Consider the following 17175-nt stretch of genomic DNA (forward strand, 5'->3'; position numbering starts at 1 on the left):
CGAGGATAAATAAACGTATTGGCTTAAAAACTCAATGCAAAATGTTCATAACATTTTTTACAAAAATCCAAACCGTATTTTTTCATAAAGGAAATAAAAACTTTCAAAAAATGCTATTAAAATTGGTTTTCCGCTTCGGGAACGAAAATAGGTATTAAAAGAAAACTTATTTATACATGAACAATATTACTTCTTATTTTTAGTAAATTTCTTAGAAAAATTCAACAGGCATCTTTTTTTACAAAACACGACAACCTACAACTACAAGTATTTAAAAAAAACTGATAAGAAATCGTCTCAAGTATTATGAGAAAAAATTAAGTCATTGCCTTAAAATTTATTGGGCTCACACATAACTATGTTATTAATTTTTTTTTAACTTTTAGAGTAATCAACTGACGGGAGCGAATGGGAAGTTATCAGAGAGGACTTTTTTTAATTTAACAAATTGGTTGAATTTTGTTCACAACACTGTTGATTATCGCATCATTTAAAGAACTTTTGCTAATGGGGTGATATTTTTTTTATTGATAAGTAAACAGGAACAAAATAAATAAGCGTGATACACATATACATACATACATATGTGTGTATTTGAGCGATTTTTGTGACGCGTATTTTATACAAAACAACTGTTTTGGTTACGTCAAAATTGACACACCTCCTGTTGTTACAGAATTTCGTGCTTAATGTCATAGTCTTAATACCTACACATTTTATATGTTTTATACAGCATACATTCAATTTGTTTATTAAATTATTAACACTACTTTTCGTCCACATTTTATTTATTATTTTGTTGACAGTTTTGGTGGTAGCAGGAGGAGGGTGTGCATTTTTGGTAAACGTTATTGACATTGGCATTTGGTTTTTCAATGCTAATGGAATCGTTGACATTTTACCCAAGTGCAAATATTTTGTTTTCTTAATTTTTCTTATCTCTCAAAATATCACGAGTAATGTTTTTTTTTTTGGCTTCTCGAAAAGAATATTATTATTTTTCGGTTAATTTTTTTGGTTCACGGCCAAGATCTACCTATTTTTCTATTGTGGGGTCGTAAATTTTTACGGAAATTTTACTTTTAAATACTTTCACAGGTTGTTAATAATTGTATCTAGCACATGCTTATTATTAAAAATCATAACATACTTAGTCACAAGGCTAAGTAATTATAGCTTTATTTATTTCAAAATCGTAAATTTTAAATATCCAAAAATAGCCAAATGGCGATTTTTATTTTTTTCGAGTCAAATATAGCAAATGTCAATGTGTATCAAGTTTGACACTGCATATACAAAATTAAACAATTGAAAAATGACAAAAAATAAAAAAGACATTTGTCAAAAACCGTGCCAAATATTCTAAAAAAACATTCATAAGAGCCTAAAAGTGCTTATTTTTCAAACAAACATAGAGAAACAAAAATACTAACAAAAGTTTCTTTCAAGGTTCGAATAAGACATGTGTTCGAATAAGAAATTGACGTGTGTATAAATTGCACTTCTCAATTTTTAGATCACACTAAAACTAAACAGCATTTTAAAAAAATGAATAATTTCAATTGTAAACTAAATTATAGAACTAAGTGATATAAATAATCGCCTGATTTGGAAACAAACTGAAATGGCAACCCTGAACACAAACTGACAGCTGTCAAAATGTTTTGCAATTCTTTACTTACAATTTCAAATTTAAGGATTGTGGAAGTTTCCACTGTGTTTATATAAAAAAAAAAAAAAATAAATAAATTGGGTGGCGCGACAGTCCGTTGAGAACCAAGGCCTAGTGACTTACAACTCTCAACCATTCCTGTGTGCGAGTAATGTTGTCAGGAATGGAGGGGACCTACAATTTATATGCCGACTCCGAACGGCTAATTTTTGAGGAAGCACTTTTTCATGACAATAGTTACTCTTGGAGAAATTGTCAATTCCTCGCAAGAGGCAGTACCCGTGAAAAGACTTTAGATGGAATAGGCAGGGATCGAACCCAAGACCTCTTGCATGACAGTCCAACGCACTAACCATCATGCCACGGGTACCCCAACTGTGTTTATATATGAATAAAACTTTTAAACACTGAAATATCTTCTTTTTCAGCAAAAAGTTAAATATATTTTTTTCTTTCTATTTTCAGGTATATGAATCTCTCTTCAAACCGTTGCGTGTGTCCAGGCATCAGTTTAGAAAAATTTTAAATTGCATGAAACTGATACGATCGCTTAAGTATCAGGAAGTGTACGCTCAAGAAAAAGTAACTAAAGTCGATAGCTTATCACTAGTGTTATCCGGAAAGTAAGTTAATTTTTTCTTAACCTATTTTACTTTTATATTTCAATATATTTTTCAATTATTACATCAGACAAAATTTTTCATAATACTCGTGTTTAATGGCCTTCAATTATAATTTAAACAATAATCCAAAATGTTTATCTTCTATAAACAACTACTTAAGTGTTGAGCATCACGTATAGGAATAGGAAAGTGTGTAAAATATTTCAAAAATTATTGTTATGCTATAAAATTTAAGTTTTCAAATAAACAAAATGAAAATCGTACATTTAGGTCAATGCCATAAAAATTGCAATACTTATAACGATAACACATTCAAAGTGCATTGAACTTCAATGAAATGGGTAATAATTTTTAAAATAAATATGTTTTTCCTTTTTTTCGAATGGAAAATTTCTTTTTATCGTTGCTATCCAAAAATTTTGCACCTTATTGCTAAGAAGCTGTAACAACATTTCTTCGGTATGCACTTATTCAATTGATTGAAAAAAGTAAAATAAATTGCTTTAGCAGTCAGGGAGTAAAATATTGATTTAACATTTTTATGTGAGGAAAGCGTGAGATTGGAAATTTCTATTTATTTTTCTTTAATTTTTTAAGTTTTACCTAGGAAATGTTCTAAAAGTTTAATTAATATGAAACAAAGGGTCAGCTTAACTTTTGTTTTATTTTTTTTAATTATGCCAGAAAAACATTAAAAGTACATTTTTAAGGTTAATGCCACAAAATCTTAAACGATTGATATACAAACTTGCACATCCATTTTAATAACTAAGCTCAAAAGATAATTTTGCTTAATAAAATATCATGTTAAATATCTAATTTTCTATTAACAATTTACTTAAGTTAAAATCGTAATGTTTTTTATTATGGATTTTCACGTTAAAAATAAAAGAGAATAAAGGTAAAGTTTTGAAATAAATAAACTTGGTAAATATTTATTATATTGAAATCTAGTACAATACTTAGCCCTTAACAAGAGATTGTTTAAAATGAAAAAAAGAATAATTTCAAATCTTCGAGGCTTTAATAATTAAAGCTACAAGAACAAAGTAACTTCCGTGTTTGCTCATCCCATCGTGTATCACATCCATTGACGGAACATTTCTTCGCTTTGTGGCCTTTTCCTCCGAAAAACTACTGCTGCTTCTTGACCAACCTCTTTTTGGCTAATTTTATGCCTTATATTTACAAAACGTTTCGGCAAGTCGCTTTTAAAATCGACTAGATTCAAAATTTTGTTCGGTCCTTTCATTTCCTTAGACAAAATTTGCTTATATACCAACCATGAGTTTGTCACAGTTAAGTCCAGGCGGTGATAAAAAGTCTCAATTGCAATTTTCTACTTTTCATGCGATACGGTACCGTCCTAATTATACGTATCCATCAAATCCAATCCGCCCATTTGGCCTTGTACGTTGACGCTTTTTGGACAGAATATTTTTTATCTTCTCTTTTTAGTCTTGTCGTACTTTTCTCCGCTTGAAACAGGATCTGCACCCACATACGTTCACCAAAAAGTCACTTGTTTGTTATCCTTCCAGCTCAAGGCAGTTATCTCGATATTTTCGTAACGATCCTCTTGACACCGATATAGCCATAACTTCTTGTTTCGTCGGTAGCTTAAAATTTTTTTGAAGCGGTTTCTTTGCACAGTCCCAGGCATCAAATTCCTTCCTTGGCTATGTTATACACATTTGGCAGGGAGCTGTAAAAATTGTCAAAATAAACAATGTGATTGACTCTTCTTTCTATTACCCGAGAAAGTTTTATCATAACATTTCCAACCACTCCAACGTCCATATCATTTTCCAAGATGGGATCATTGTCTTTTCCGGAATAGATGATTGACTTATAGTCATATCCCATCAATGGACACAGCATATGCAGTTTGAATCTTAAATTTAAGGTTAAATATTGTTCCATGAAATTACCCATTTTTGTTGCTCACATTTGCTTATCAACAGAGAGTCACTGACCCATGGGAGCATACCTTTCGTTGAGGTGGTCTATCACTGGATGAAGCTTATGGAGCCTGTCATAATTGGAGTGGTTTCAGGCCTGTGTTTATCGTTGAAATGCAGAATTCGTTTTATTTAATAAATCAATTCCATTTTCTTAGTTTTAAAATTTCTTCTATTTGTGCGTTTTTTTATTATTATTTTGACAGATCTTCTTTCAGTTCTACCAATTTTTAAATACAAAAATCTGGTCACTGCGGATCGTTTTGTTGGCAATTTTTGAGTGTACTATATATGGAGTTCCAAAAAACGCACGTAATTTTAATGATAACTCATAAATCACTGGTAAAGGATCGATCATGATTTGTTTTTGTTTTATCTTAAGTCTAGAAATATTTGTTCTCTCTTATAAAAAATTCCGTTTGTTGTTGATTTAAACAAAAACACTTTTAGAGCGACTTAAAGTTATGGTATAATTTTTGATACAAAGTGCATTTAAAGCATTATGAAAAAGTATTGGAAAAGCAGATATTAGTTGAAGAGATAAAGTGTTTTGTAAAGTTGGCATATGTCAAATCCCAAACACCAACTGGTGACGGTATACAGATATTGCTCCAAACAAGCTAAAATAAAATATTGGATTCATAAGTCCCCATGCTTCTATATTTAAAAAAATAATAAACTGAAGTAGTACCGATGGCATGATGGTTAATGTGCAGGACTGTTATGCCAGTGGTTTGGGTTCAATCGCCGCCTGTGCCATCAAAAGTTTTTTGCAAGTTACTCCTCTTGAGAGGAATTGACAACTCCTTCAAGAGTAATTCTTGTCATGAAAAGTGCTTTCTCAAATTAGTCGTTTAGATTCGGCTTGAAACTGTTGATCCCCTCTATCGCTGCCAATATTACTCGCACACAGGAATGTAAGTCACTAGAAATTAGTTCTCAATGAACTCGTACGCCACTTAATTTATTTATTTATTTAACAAACAGAAGAGGATCTAGATGGTTATCTTGTGTGACCTCAAGGTAAACATAGCTTAGAAGAAAGAAGATCTGCATAAAAACTCTAAGCGAACAGTAAATACATTTGTGGATCGAAAAAGGGTCTTAAAAAGAAGGTGTTAAAATCAAATTTTTACATTTTGAATGAGCCCATTTTTGTCACACCTTTAAACAAGTATGCCTGTTGGGTTTAAGATACAAGTCAAAGATGCCCCCCCCCCCTTTAAACAATTAAATTTTGGAAATGACTAGAATTAATTTGTCATACCTTTGGTTGTCACGGTTATGAGTGGGGTGACTTGAGTCCCTGTTCCAAAGCTCAACACATATCTATTGATTTCACATCCAAAACTTTGCACAATAACTTGATTATTAATGTTGGCTCTTAGATTGTGGGATAAGAAAATCCATTCAACAAATTTATATTTGCGAATCTAGAGAAATACGAGATGTGATCAAAAAGTAAGGTGAGTTTTTATTGTTATAAAAAAAAATATACATTTATTTATCTATCCCCTTCCAAATAATCTCCCTCTACCATGAACTTGTGCACTTGTGCCAGCGCTTTTTCCAGTCATCAACACACTTCTGAAATATATTTTTTTGTATTACCTTGAGCTCCTTCAACGATTCAGCCTTAATCCCCTCAATCGTTGTAAATCTTCGTCCTTTCATGGGCCTTTTCATTTTCGGAAAGAAAAAAAGGCCAATGGGAACAAGTCTGGTGAATACGGTGGCTGAGGCATGATGGAAGTCCTGTTTTTGGTCTAAAAACAACTCGCAAATAACGACTTGTTCGCAGCTGCATTATCATGGTTGAAAATCCATGAATTTTCTTTCCACATTTCCAGCCATTTTTTCCTTATTGATTCACGCAAACACTGCATAACTTCAAGGTAATACTCCTTGTTTACCGTATGCCCTTGTGTTAGTGATTCTTGATGCACAAAGCCATGGTAATCAAAGAAAACTTCACATTTCAACGAGCTTGGCCTGCCTTTTTTGGTATTTTCTCTCCTGGGCTCTTCTATTGGGATGATTGGCCTTTGGTTTCGAGGTCATAACCATATACCCATGATTCGTCACCAGTTATAAAACTTTTGAGCAGATCAGGATCATCATTGACGTCGTTCAACATGTCTTCGGCAATGTTCATGCGATGCTGCTTCTGATCAAAAGTAAACAATTTTTATTTTCAGAAAAAATCGCCGAGTACGCAAAGACAAGTCTGCCTCTAACATAAAAAACAACACATGCTATATAGTAAAACAAAAAGGTATCCTTACTGTTCTAGATTTGACTCATTTCAAAATCAAATGGAAGGTTCCATTCTAAATCTGAAGTAAGGATTTGATTTTTGAATAATAGTGAGTTTAAAGGTATAGAAACGGATTTTCAGGTATTTAAAAAGTAGTGTATTTGTTATAGATCTTTTCGACCAATTTTGATGCTCTTCTTTAAATTCACGATATTATGTCCCACGCAATAATAATTAATCAATTAGAACCAACATAATGTAATCATAACATTTTTCCTTATGACAAAAAAACGTACTCGAAATTGTTAGCTTGTAGGTCCTATAACCTTTTCTGATCTATATCTTCGAATACCCAATATAATAAAACGCACGACAACACAAATCAATATCTTAATTTATTCATTTGGAATAAAAACAAAAAAAAATATATTATGTAGATCCTCCTTTGAGAACATAATGAAAATGTACACGCAAAAAGCACGTAATTAAGCTTAACCACAAACAATTTTGGACTTTATTAGTCGTCACTTCTAGGCAAAGTACTTAGAGGGTATGTTTTTATTTAGATTGCTTTTTATACCAAAGAGACTTCCAACCAGGATTCTAAATGTAGATATATCAACGTACGTTAAAAAAAAGAAGAACTTTTATGGTTTTAATTCTATTTACCCTAATTCGAGAGAGTAATGTATGTAGAGTAGGAATTTACTTACCACCCATCAAAAACCATTTCCATAGAGCAAAAAGTCATTAGCATTAAGTATTCCATTTGTTCTTTGTTTTTATCCAAAAGATGTATACCATTTTTATGCACTTTGGTTTTCTTTTTTTGTAACAAAAAAAATAAATTATTTGTACTTTTTGTTTACAGATTAGTCGTATCACAAAATCAAAGAGCTTTGCACATAGTGTTTCCTCATCAGTTCCTAGACTCACCCGAATGGTTCGGGGTGTCAACGGACGACTATTTTCAGGTAATTTATACTTGACTATATGAATTGCATTCGTGTAATTTGATTGGGTAAAGGATTAAAATTGAACTTTATTTTATTTTTGTTGTATTTTATAAAGGTGTCAATTATGGCAATGGAGGAGTCTCGGGTGTTAATTTGGCATCGAGATAAACTGAAACTTTCAATAATGGCTGAACCATTCCTGCAATCTGTATTCGATCACATCCTTGGAAGGGACGTTGTCAAAAAGCTGATGCAAGTGACGCAGGTAAGTTCTTGATACAAAATATCACATGAATGTAAGAGCTACATGTACGGTCATTCATTTTACGATTTCAAGTAGAACGTTGACATCTGTCAAACGCAGCTGTCATTTGGTTAATAATGAAAAAATAAAGCTACCATTTTAATAATAATATTGAAAAAATTCAAACTTTGTTATGAAAAAAATGTTAATCAATTTTTTTCTTTTTGAACCCAAAAATTGAATGACCTTGTATTTAAACATTTTTATGTACTTTATTGGATCCCAATAAATAAAATAATTACACATTTTTTAATGTAATTTATTTTGGCAATTTCTACTAAAGGTTAGTGAAACAATGGCCAGCAATGGTTTCTTGCCATCCGGTGGCTATGACGATGCTGAAGATAAGCCAATGTTGGTTATGAAAAAAGGTGCCGAAGGACACGGGCTAACAGCTTTAATCAACCGTCAGCTGCAGGGTAAGTTGGGTTCAATGTAAAATTTAAAAACAAAAACAATTTAAATAATTATTATGTTATGGTGGTTGGTTTTATATATAATTGAAATATTATATACCTACTTAGTGTCAGGATTTATATTAACTTATAATAAATATGCTTTCTGATTCCTTTTTTTCACATAATTATTGTAAGCTTTTTTGCTTCTTTTATATGAGTTCCACTTGTTGTTGCATGTTGTTGAATCGATGTTGTTTCACAGAGTTTCCGATGCATGTATATTAATTGTTTTATGCATTTATTTAATTTTTGTTTCAAATTGTTTTTTTTTATGTTTTTTTTTGCTTTTCATATAAGTTTTAACATATTTTATGTGCTTACCATGCTTCCTTTTTACGTGTAATTAAGGTTCCTACTTCAGGATTTTGTTGCATACAGAAATCAATTTCAGTCAAATTCAATATCACGAAAGTTGTGAAAGCTACAACTTAAAGGGAATTTCTTTAAACTTTTTTTTAAAAGACATTCGTTTTTATAGTTCCTTAGATGGAAAATTGATTGATTTGTTTTGTAGACCCAAAAATTATGGTACCTATTATATTGGAATAAAGCCTCAAATTTGACTAAAAAAACGTTAAAGAACATATAGCCGATAACGATTGCTTTTATTTGACCATTTTTATAGTTCAACTGTCTCGTTAGGAAGTATGTAAAGGGTTTTCTACTACGTGGTTTATTTTGAAACTTTTCTTGCAACAATGGAATTTTTTCATTGCTTGCGTGACTTGTAATGTAGTCTAATTAATAATTTCCAATTCCATCTATACAAAATCAGATGAGTAGAGCAATTCATTCACCTTTAAAACTGCACCTTTTTGTAAAGTCCATTCATACAGCAAGCCCAAAAATTGTACAAAACAGTGGTACGTTTACAATGGATGGGCTTTGCTAAAATTATTCTTCGATATTCTTTGCTCCTTTTTAACGTAGCCTTCGACGTGAAAATTTGACCCATAATTGAAAATACACTTTTTATTTTTTAAATTTGACGATAAAAAAATTAGATTAAGTTGATGAAAACAAGTTTTATGGAAGTTTTTCCGAAGAAGGTCATAAAAAGTACCTGTTGTTTTTTTTGTCTCCTATGAATAGGGACAGTATCTAAATTTACGTATTAGCTTGTTATAAATCAGATAAAAGGATACTCTTATTGTTTGCAAGCTTATAGCACGAGTATTAATTTGATAGAATCAAGAAATATGGCTAGAAGTAAAGTTTTAACCAATGAGGAAATTGGTCAAATCCGAGCTTACCGGTATTTCTGGCAAAACCATCCGTGTTATGACCAGCAAAATAAGAACAAGTTCAAATTTTATATATAACTACCTCAAGCACCCAGAGAGGTATAGAAAAACTACAGAGGAAGAGTCAAGAAATCCACATCATTTCAGGATAGTGAGAGCTGCTTCAAATTTAAGACTTTCCATTAGTAAAATCAAGGCTGTGGTTAATACAAGTAGATCGACTATTGTATGGCTGATATGGGACAAACCATATACGACAGCAACAAAATGGAGAAAAATCACAATTGAATGCTGCACGCAGGATCCATCGCCTTGATTTTGCAACAAATCACATTATGTAGAATCGAGCTTGGTATACCGTTGCCTTTGTAGATGAAAACAAATTTAATTTGGACGTATCTGATGGATACAGCTGCTATTTCTATAATTTAAGAAAGGAAGAAATTTGTCTTAAAAAACGGCACAGCAAAGAAGGCTGTGTAATAGTACGGGGAGCAATTTCCTATTACGGGACCGTAGAGCTGGATTTTAAATGCTTTGAAATGACGGCAATCACTTACAAATCGATTTTGGACCGAGCTCTTCAGCAGTTTTCTGAATTATTAGGTCGCCAACGATGAACTTTCTAACAAGATAATGCACCAATACATACCGCACGAACAACAAAATCCTGGAGTCAGTGGCAAAATGTGACCCTATTACCATAGCCCCCATATTCTTCTAACTTCAACATTTTTACTTTCAATAAAAGTCTACGAAAAAAGACGACAATACAAAAACCGAAGAGATAAGTAAAGCCATAAAAAAGTCCTTTAACCAAATTTCGTTTAATTATCTGACAGAACTCTGTGAATCCTTCATAAACCACAGGTTACTCAAAGTAATTCAGAAATCAGCAGGCAGCACACATTACTAAAAATTATTTAAATCCATTCAATAAAACCAGTATTTACCTAAAAGATAAGATTTGTTGTCATTTTCTTTGCTTTATAGCGTCTTACAGTTAAAATTAGATAGTGCCCCTATTCATGTGAATATGACCTTCTTCGGAAAACCCGACATAAACTTTGTATTTATAAACTTAGTAAAAAAAATTCTTTCCACATTTGGGTGTTTTGAAAGCTTACAATTTCAAATAACAAATCAGCGAAGAAACGATTGGTAGATTATACGAGATATGTTACTTTATTTTAAAAAGTTCTATGACTCAAGTCTTGTGGAAAGCGTAGTTCCAAAAACCGACTTGGACCAAAATACCTGGGCTTTCTTGATCTTTTACAGCAAAAACGTTTTCAGTTGTTCTTTCGTGACATTGCTGACAATTCCACTATTCACTGACATAGTTCAAACATGTTTTAAAATATTTTGTGATGCTGACTGTAAATTTTCAGAATTGTTGATAAGTCTATCGTTACACAAAGTAGTGGCGTTGTTCTTACGTGTCAAATTTCAAAATTTCATAGCTTTGAAAGTGACATCAGGTGCTCTCTTATTAAAAAAAACCTTTATAAATCAATATTGATGAAATTTTAAAACAAGTTATTTGAGAATACATTTTTCTTTTTTTTAAAACTTAATCTTGTAAAATAATTTTTTAACTATTGAAAACTTTGAAATATTTTTGTTCGAAAATATTGCATCATTAGAAAACCTTTTACAATTAAATAATACAGAAGGAAATAAGATTAGCGATTCTTAATAATTTTTAATTTTAATTATTCTTTTTCCCATTTTTACTATTCATTTTAAGGGCTTTTCTTTTTCCTTAAAGCTTATATCTTTCATATTCATTTGTTGTCTTTTTTCTATTGCCAAAAATAAAAACCGAAAGCCGTCTTAATACTTTTTTCTTAAAATCACACATCATCCCTCTTTTAATTGAACAAAAAAAAATCAATCGTAATTTGTTGTTATTATTCGTACCTAATTTATTCTTCGTTTTTCGTAAATATTTTTGTTTTTTGTTTATATTTTATAGAAGAGCATGCCCCTCTGCTTGGCCGTACATATCAAAAGCGAATTCAATTGGTGTCCTCTGCTGCTGCTGCTTCAGATTCTACTTCGAGTAAAAATAATAATGTAGCTTATAGAGATCAAACGACATCTCCCTGCTAACATACTGATACATTTAAATTAAAAAAATACATGTATACAAATTATATGTATACTAAAATTAATTTTTCAATTATTTTTTTTTGTTTTTCTTAAATTAATGTTGTTTCTTTTCTAATTTTCTTCTAAAACTTAATTTTTTTGTTATTATTTTTATTATATATTTTTTTGTTTGATTTGTGAAAACAAAAACACACATACAAATATAATTATAATTTAACTAATATAGTTTTTTTGTATAATTGTATAATTTTTGTAAATATTTCAATATTTATTTAATAATTTTGTTTGATTTTTTGTATTAATAATAATTTGTTGTTTTCAAAAGCATTGGGACTAGGAGATAAATGTTTAAATAACAGATACAAATAGAAGTTAAAAGTTTTAAAATAATCAAAAAAGTAAGCCCCGAAATTTCTGTCTTTCTGATAATTTTGTACCTACTTGTGCATCCAAGCTCAGTCTTAATATGCTTACACCAAATTTCAGAATAGTTGATCAACCGATAATGAATCTTTAAAGAATTATGTAGTTTTGACCAAAACTTAAGATAATTAATAACTTGTTTTTATTGTTGGTTTACATATCATTTCTTTCAATATTCACAATAATAATTGTTAAAAAATAATAATCTTTCTATAACTAAGCAATAAAATAAACGAACAATTCCTGTCGTTGTTTGTCTGAACAAAAGTAAAGCATTTAAAAAAATAGTTTTCTAGAATCTTCAACAGATTCTGCACGTCGTCGTGTCTGGAATCTAAAGAATACACAGCCTAAACTTCCCTGAAGTATCATTTTAAGTAGAAACGTTTTTGCACGATGTTTTTTAGTAACACCAATATACTCAAAAAACATTTCATACCTAAAGTTATTTTGTCTAATTTTTCCAACACTGTTTATGATATTTTAATTGTTTACTAAGCTTTAAAAAAAAAAAAACATGAACAAAATTATAAAGTCTAAGAATATACTTTTTCTACAAAAATTATTACAATTTTTAAGAGCTGTGTTCTTTAAAATTTAACAAGTACTATTTTTTAAAGCAATTAAAATAATGTTCGAAACTTTGTTAATTCCATCTTAAAATTTAATTAAAAAAAAGGATTTAATGAAATTGTATTTTTAAAACAATTACAAATTAAACCATCAATTATAAAAATATTTTATTCTAAATCGTTAGAGATTTGTTTTATTTTCGTTGGAAATAAATTATATACATTTACTTTTGAAAATAAGTAATAATTTTTGTGAAAAATGTATTTTATAAAAATTGAGAATTTTGTTTTTTTTTTTTCAAACTATCCTTTCTTTGGTAAAGCTCTAAGTTACCACTTCGAAATGGTTTTGACATTTGTTTCTATTGTTTTGCTCCCCGTTCATTTATCATTTAAAATCACTTGTCTCTAATATGTAGATATTACTTTCTTGACCAATGTGATTGATTTAGAAAAAATCTTCATCTTCTATGAACCAGCAGCAGAAATATTCAACCTTACAAGGTCCAAGATCTTTTCTGGTGTTTTCGAGTTTAAATTTGGAAAATACTAATTATTTAAAAATAAATATAATTTACTTGATTTCCAAGGTGTTCTAAAGTCAAATCAAATGATCTACACAGCCATAGGTTCAATCATGTTAGATCTTTCCAAAAACATATGTATGTTTAATGTTGCACAGCGTGTAAAAACAATTTTCAAAGGTCAAAAATTCATTTTTACCACGTAAAATCCCAACAAGTGAAACAAAAAGTATAAAAATACGAAATGGTATACCTACATTTTTCGTTCTTAAAAGCAAAACGACTTTTTTCTAAAGCTTAGATTCCTTTCAAGAAAGTAATGAAGTAAAAACCCAGAACTTAGTAGCATTTCATGTAAAGGGTATTTTTTAAGTTTTGTTTTTATAAAGAAATAAAACTTATATAATTCAATGCGGTGGATAAGAATTTAGCTTTATTATAGAAACAATAGTTTTGTCATTACAAAATAAAAAAAACATTTAGGGCAAGTGGCCGCTCGAATCAATTCTAGTCGATAAACCCAATTTTCGAACACTTTTCGCAGCAATTATGGCCGTAGACAAGCGACTTCGCCTACAAAAAATAGTCCAACGGTGTTAAATCACACGGTCTAGGAGGCCAGACCAAATATCAGACGCAATTATGTTGACAATAAATCTGCACGAGTCTATTCATTATAAAAAGCGAAATCAAACTATCAATTGAAAATAAATTAAATGATAGCTGTCAGAAAGACCTACTACGAAAATAGTATTTTTAGATTGAAAACCATGCGTGTTATAAAAATTAATAAAAACAAAAACTAAAAAATCTAACTTCTTCTTCTGTTATTCTAACTAACAACCTCTATTGTTCCAAAATGTTTTGATGTTTTAGCTTAATTATTATTTTTATTATTATTATTGTTTTAAGTTTAGTTTGTATTTTCTTAAAATTAATTTTGTCAATTAAAACAGCAACCAAAAACAAATAAAAAAATTAATAAACTTTCTTGAAAAAAAAATTAATAAATTGGCTTTTATTTGAAATTTAATATTATAAGTCTTTCAGTTTGAAAATAAATATATTTAATTTAACACACTACACACTTAAACTCTGCAAACATAAAACTTAAAAAGTCGAATAAATAAATAACCAGTTCACATTTAATTTGCATGTTATATGTTTTAAATGTTGTTTTTAATATAATATATTACATTTATATTCTTTATATTAATATGCACAAAAAGCCTTGTAAACATCACAATACTTTCCAAAACAAATAACATAAACATTTAAAAATAAAACTTATAAACACACCTTAACGAAAATTCCAAAAATAAAAATAAAACTAATTTTAACAACCAAACCTTACTTATACTAATTTAACATTATAACAACAATAAAATCATTTAATTTTATTTTATGTACCTATATCTTTCACTGATTCATTAAAATCATCACTTACTCTCTTTATCCTACCATCATAAACATTTTTTGTGAAATTAAAATTAATTATAATAATAAAAAAATATACTTTATTCAAAAACAAACCAAACAAAAAAATCTGAGTTTTTTGATAAAAATCCAAAAAATATTTGTTTCTTTTCTTTTTTCTAATTTTTGTTCGTTCGATTTGTTTTGAACAAAAAAAAATTATAAATTATTAAAAACCAAAAATAAAACCATACATAACCCAGCTCTGCCTAGGATATCAAAGTATTATTATTGCGGTAAGTTGTGATGATTTTATTTTTAATTATATTAAATTGTATTTTTATTTATTTAATTTTGTTTATAACTTAAGAGTTAGGGATACAAATTTATTAATTTCTAATAAAAACCTAAAGGAAAATATTTTTCTATTAATTTAATTAAATTACAAAAGTAACACACTAAGGTAATAAGAAATCAGGAAACCTGTCAAGAAATTTTGGTCTAAAATATATTATTTTTTATTAAGAAAAATACTTTTAAAAATGGTTTTGACACGTTTAGTCCAGATCTCTGATATTTTCCACAAATTTAATACAACCAAATGAAAGCACCAAAAGGACAAAAATTAAGTCTAATTCAACAAATTAATTAAAGTTCGAAATTAATTATTGAGAACATTAATTTTGATGAAGATTTGTAGTCGAAATTTAAAATTATTTTGTATTTACTTATTCTTAAAAAAACCATATTGAGGTTAGAAATGATTTTAAATTTATACACAATAGGAAAATAATTTGAAATAGCCCATTCCCACCTCTTTAATTTTAAAATAATACATCTGTCAAAAAACAAAGATGATACATTCCATTTTGAATCAATTAAAATTCAATTAACTAAATTTTTTTTAAACAATAATTATTGACTCTTTAAAAAATAATCAGTAAAATATATAAACACCAGCAAATATTCACTTAAATTAATTTAGTGTTTTAATTTAAATGTAGGAAATTTAGTGTAAATAGCGTTATGAATTATTATTTTCCAGTTAAATTAAATACTTATGTAGCTGACCACATTAAAAAAAATTAATATGTAAATTTTAAGCAATTTAAAAATAATATAAAAGTTTTCTATTTACATTTTAAAATTAAAAGAAATGTTTGTTTAAATAATTTCCCTTCCCTTTAAAAGAAAAAAAAAACAAATGAATGATTAAATCCTGCATTTTTAAATAATGCTATTTGGTACATATTATATTATTTATCAATTTATATATAAATAGTTAGTTAGTTCAATTAAATGTGTCAGCATGTTATTCAAAAGCTTTTAGGGAATTTTCCATAACTATTACATACATACACATAAATAAAATAAAATAAATAACTCAATGTTTATTGTAATTAAAATAATTTAAAAGAAAAAATAAACTTTTTATAGCAGGTGATCCAAATTCATGGCGATTGGGACGAATAGATGAAACAGACCACGAAACGGCAGTCTGAGATGAGGAGTCAACACTTGTAGTTTATATAATACACTGAGTAGTTATATTTATACAAAGATTAAATTATTATTTAAATTAATTAAAAAAACAAAAAACCTAAAATAATAATTTATAAATGAAATAGTAAAATCAAAAATTTTAATACATAAGTATTAAAAAAAATTAAAAAATGCAAACATATTATAATATAATTAATTATATAAATCTTTTTAGTTTAATTAAATATTTATCAATACTCAAAAATTAAATACATAAACAATTTTAAAACAACTGCATTTAAAAAAGAATAAAAACATTTTATTCAAGCTTTGGTTATGAAAAACAAAATTATAATTTAAACAATGATTTCTTTTGTTATTAATTAAGTTTTCTCATTTTTATTTCAAGAACCTTTCGCACTCGCACAAAATTATCCTTTTATAGCTATGACTTAATTCTAATACATGGTATCATAAAAAAAAACTTATTTTTAAAAATACTTAACGATTAAATATTCAATTTCTGTATCTTATGTGGTTCAAAGATTAAGCCCAATGTCAATATACTTATTACCCTTTTAACTTGGATGTATGATTGCTTGATTAGAATCAGGCAACAAAATTTTAAAAAAGAAGCACATTTTCCCTATCATTTTTCCAATTACTTTGAATTACGATTTAATGTCAAATTACAAAATTATGTAGATTCAATTTGCAAACTTAGTTCTAAATGAATCGTCTCTGTAGTTTCTCAAATTCAGCTTTTTAAATGTTTAATTAAATAGATTGAAAGGTCAAGACTTTTAACTACACATTTTATTTTATCTCACCCAACAAACTTCTCCATCTAGATCGGTCCCTAAGCTAGATGTTTGTAGTTATTCTGCAGTCCAAATTGGACAAGGTCACTTTCCACTTGTGTGGCTGTTATGATGAAAGAAGAGAGGCTGGGTGTCGATTTGTCCTGCTTAAAAGTTTGTCTATATGTACTCGTATCAATTTTTACCAAATTTGAGTACTATTTTTTGTAGATTTTATTTTTTATGAAAAAACGGACTGTTAGATTTTTATATAAAAATTACTGAATATCTAAAACAATATTTTCTGTGAACTAAAATAAGTTTGAAGCCAATATTTTTAATTTTTAAAAAGCTATTTGAGTCGAAAG

General features: G+C 28.6%; 1 protein-coding gene across 8 annotated transcripts in view; it reads left to right on the forward strand.

The window, feature by feature from the left end:
- The window catches only part of LOC129948277 (blood vessel epicardial substance), a 199107-nt gene extending 183036 nt beyond the window's left edge, over positions 1–16071 (forward strand). For 6 of the 8 annotated variants that reach the window (XM_056059211.1, XM_056059214.1, XM_056059212.1 and 3 more), the window contains exons 4-8: positions 2138–2295; positions 7385–7487; positions 7585–7734; positions 8057–8192; positions 11454–12503. In XM_056059211.1, coding sequence (XP_055915186.1) covers positions 2138–2295; positions 7385–7487; positions 7585–7734; positions 8057–8192; positions 11454–11590 — 684 coding nt within the window. In that variant the 3' untranslated portion in view covers positions 11591–12503. Of the gene's footprint in view, positions 1–2137; positions 2296–7384; positions 7488–7584; positions 7735–8056; positions 8193–11453; positions 12504–14788; positions 14822–15962 lie in introns of those variants that run through there. The other 2 variants (XM_056059217.1, XM_056059218.1) reach the window with 2 other exon arrangements.
- Positions 16072–17175: the final 1104 nt, after the last annotated feature.

The sequence above is a fragment of the Eupeodes corollae genome, chromosome 2 (assembly GCF_945859685.1).
Source record: "Eupeodes corollae chromosome 2, idEupCoro1.1, whole genome shotgun sequence".
NCBI lineage: Eukaryota > Metazoa > Arthropoda > Insecta > Diptera > Syrphidae > Eupeodes > Eupeodes corollae.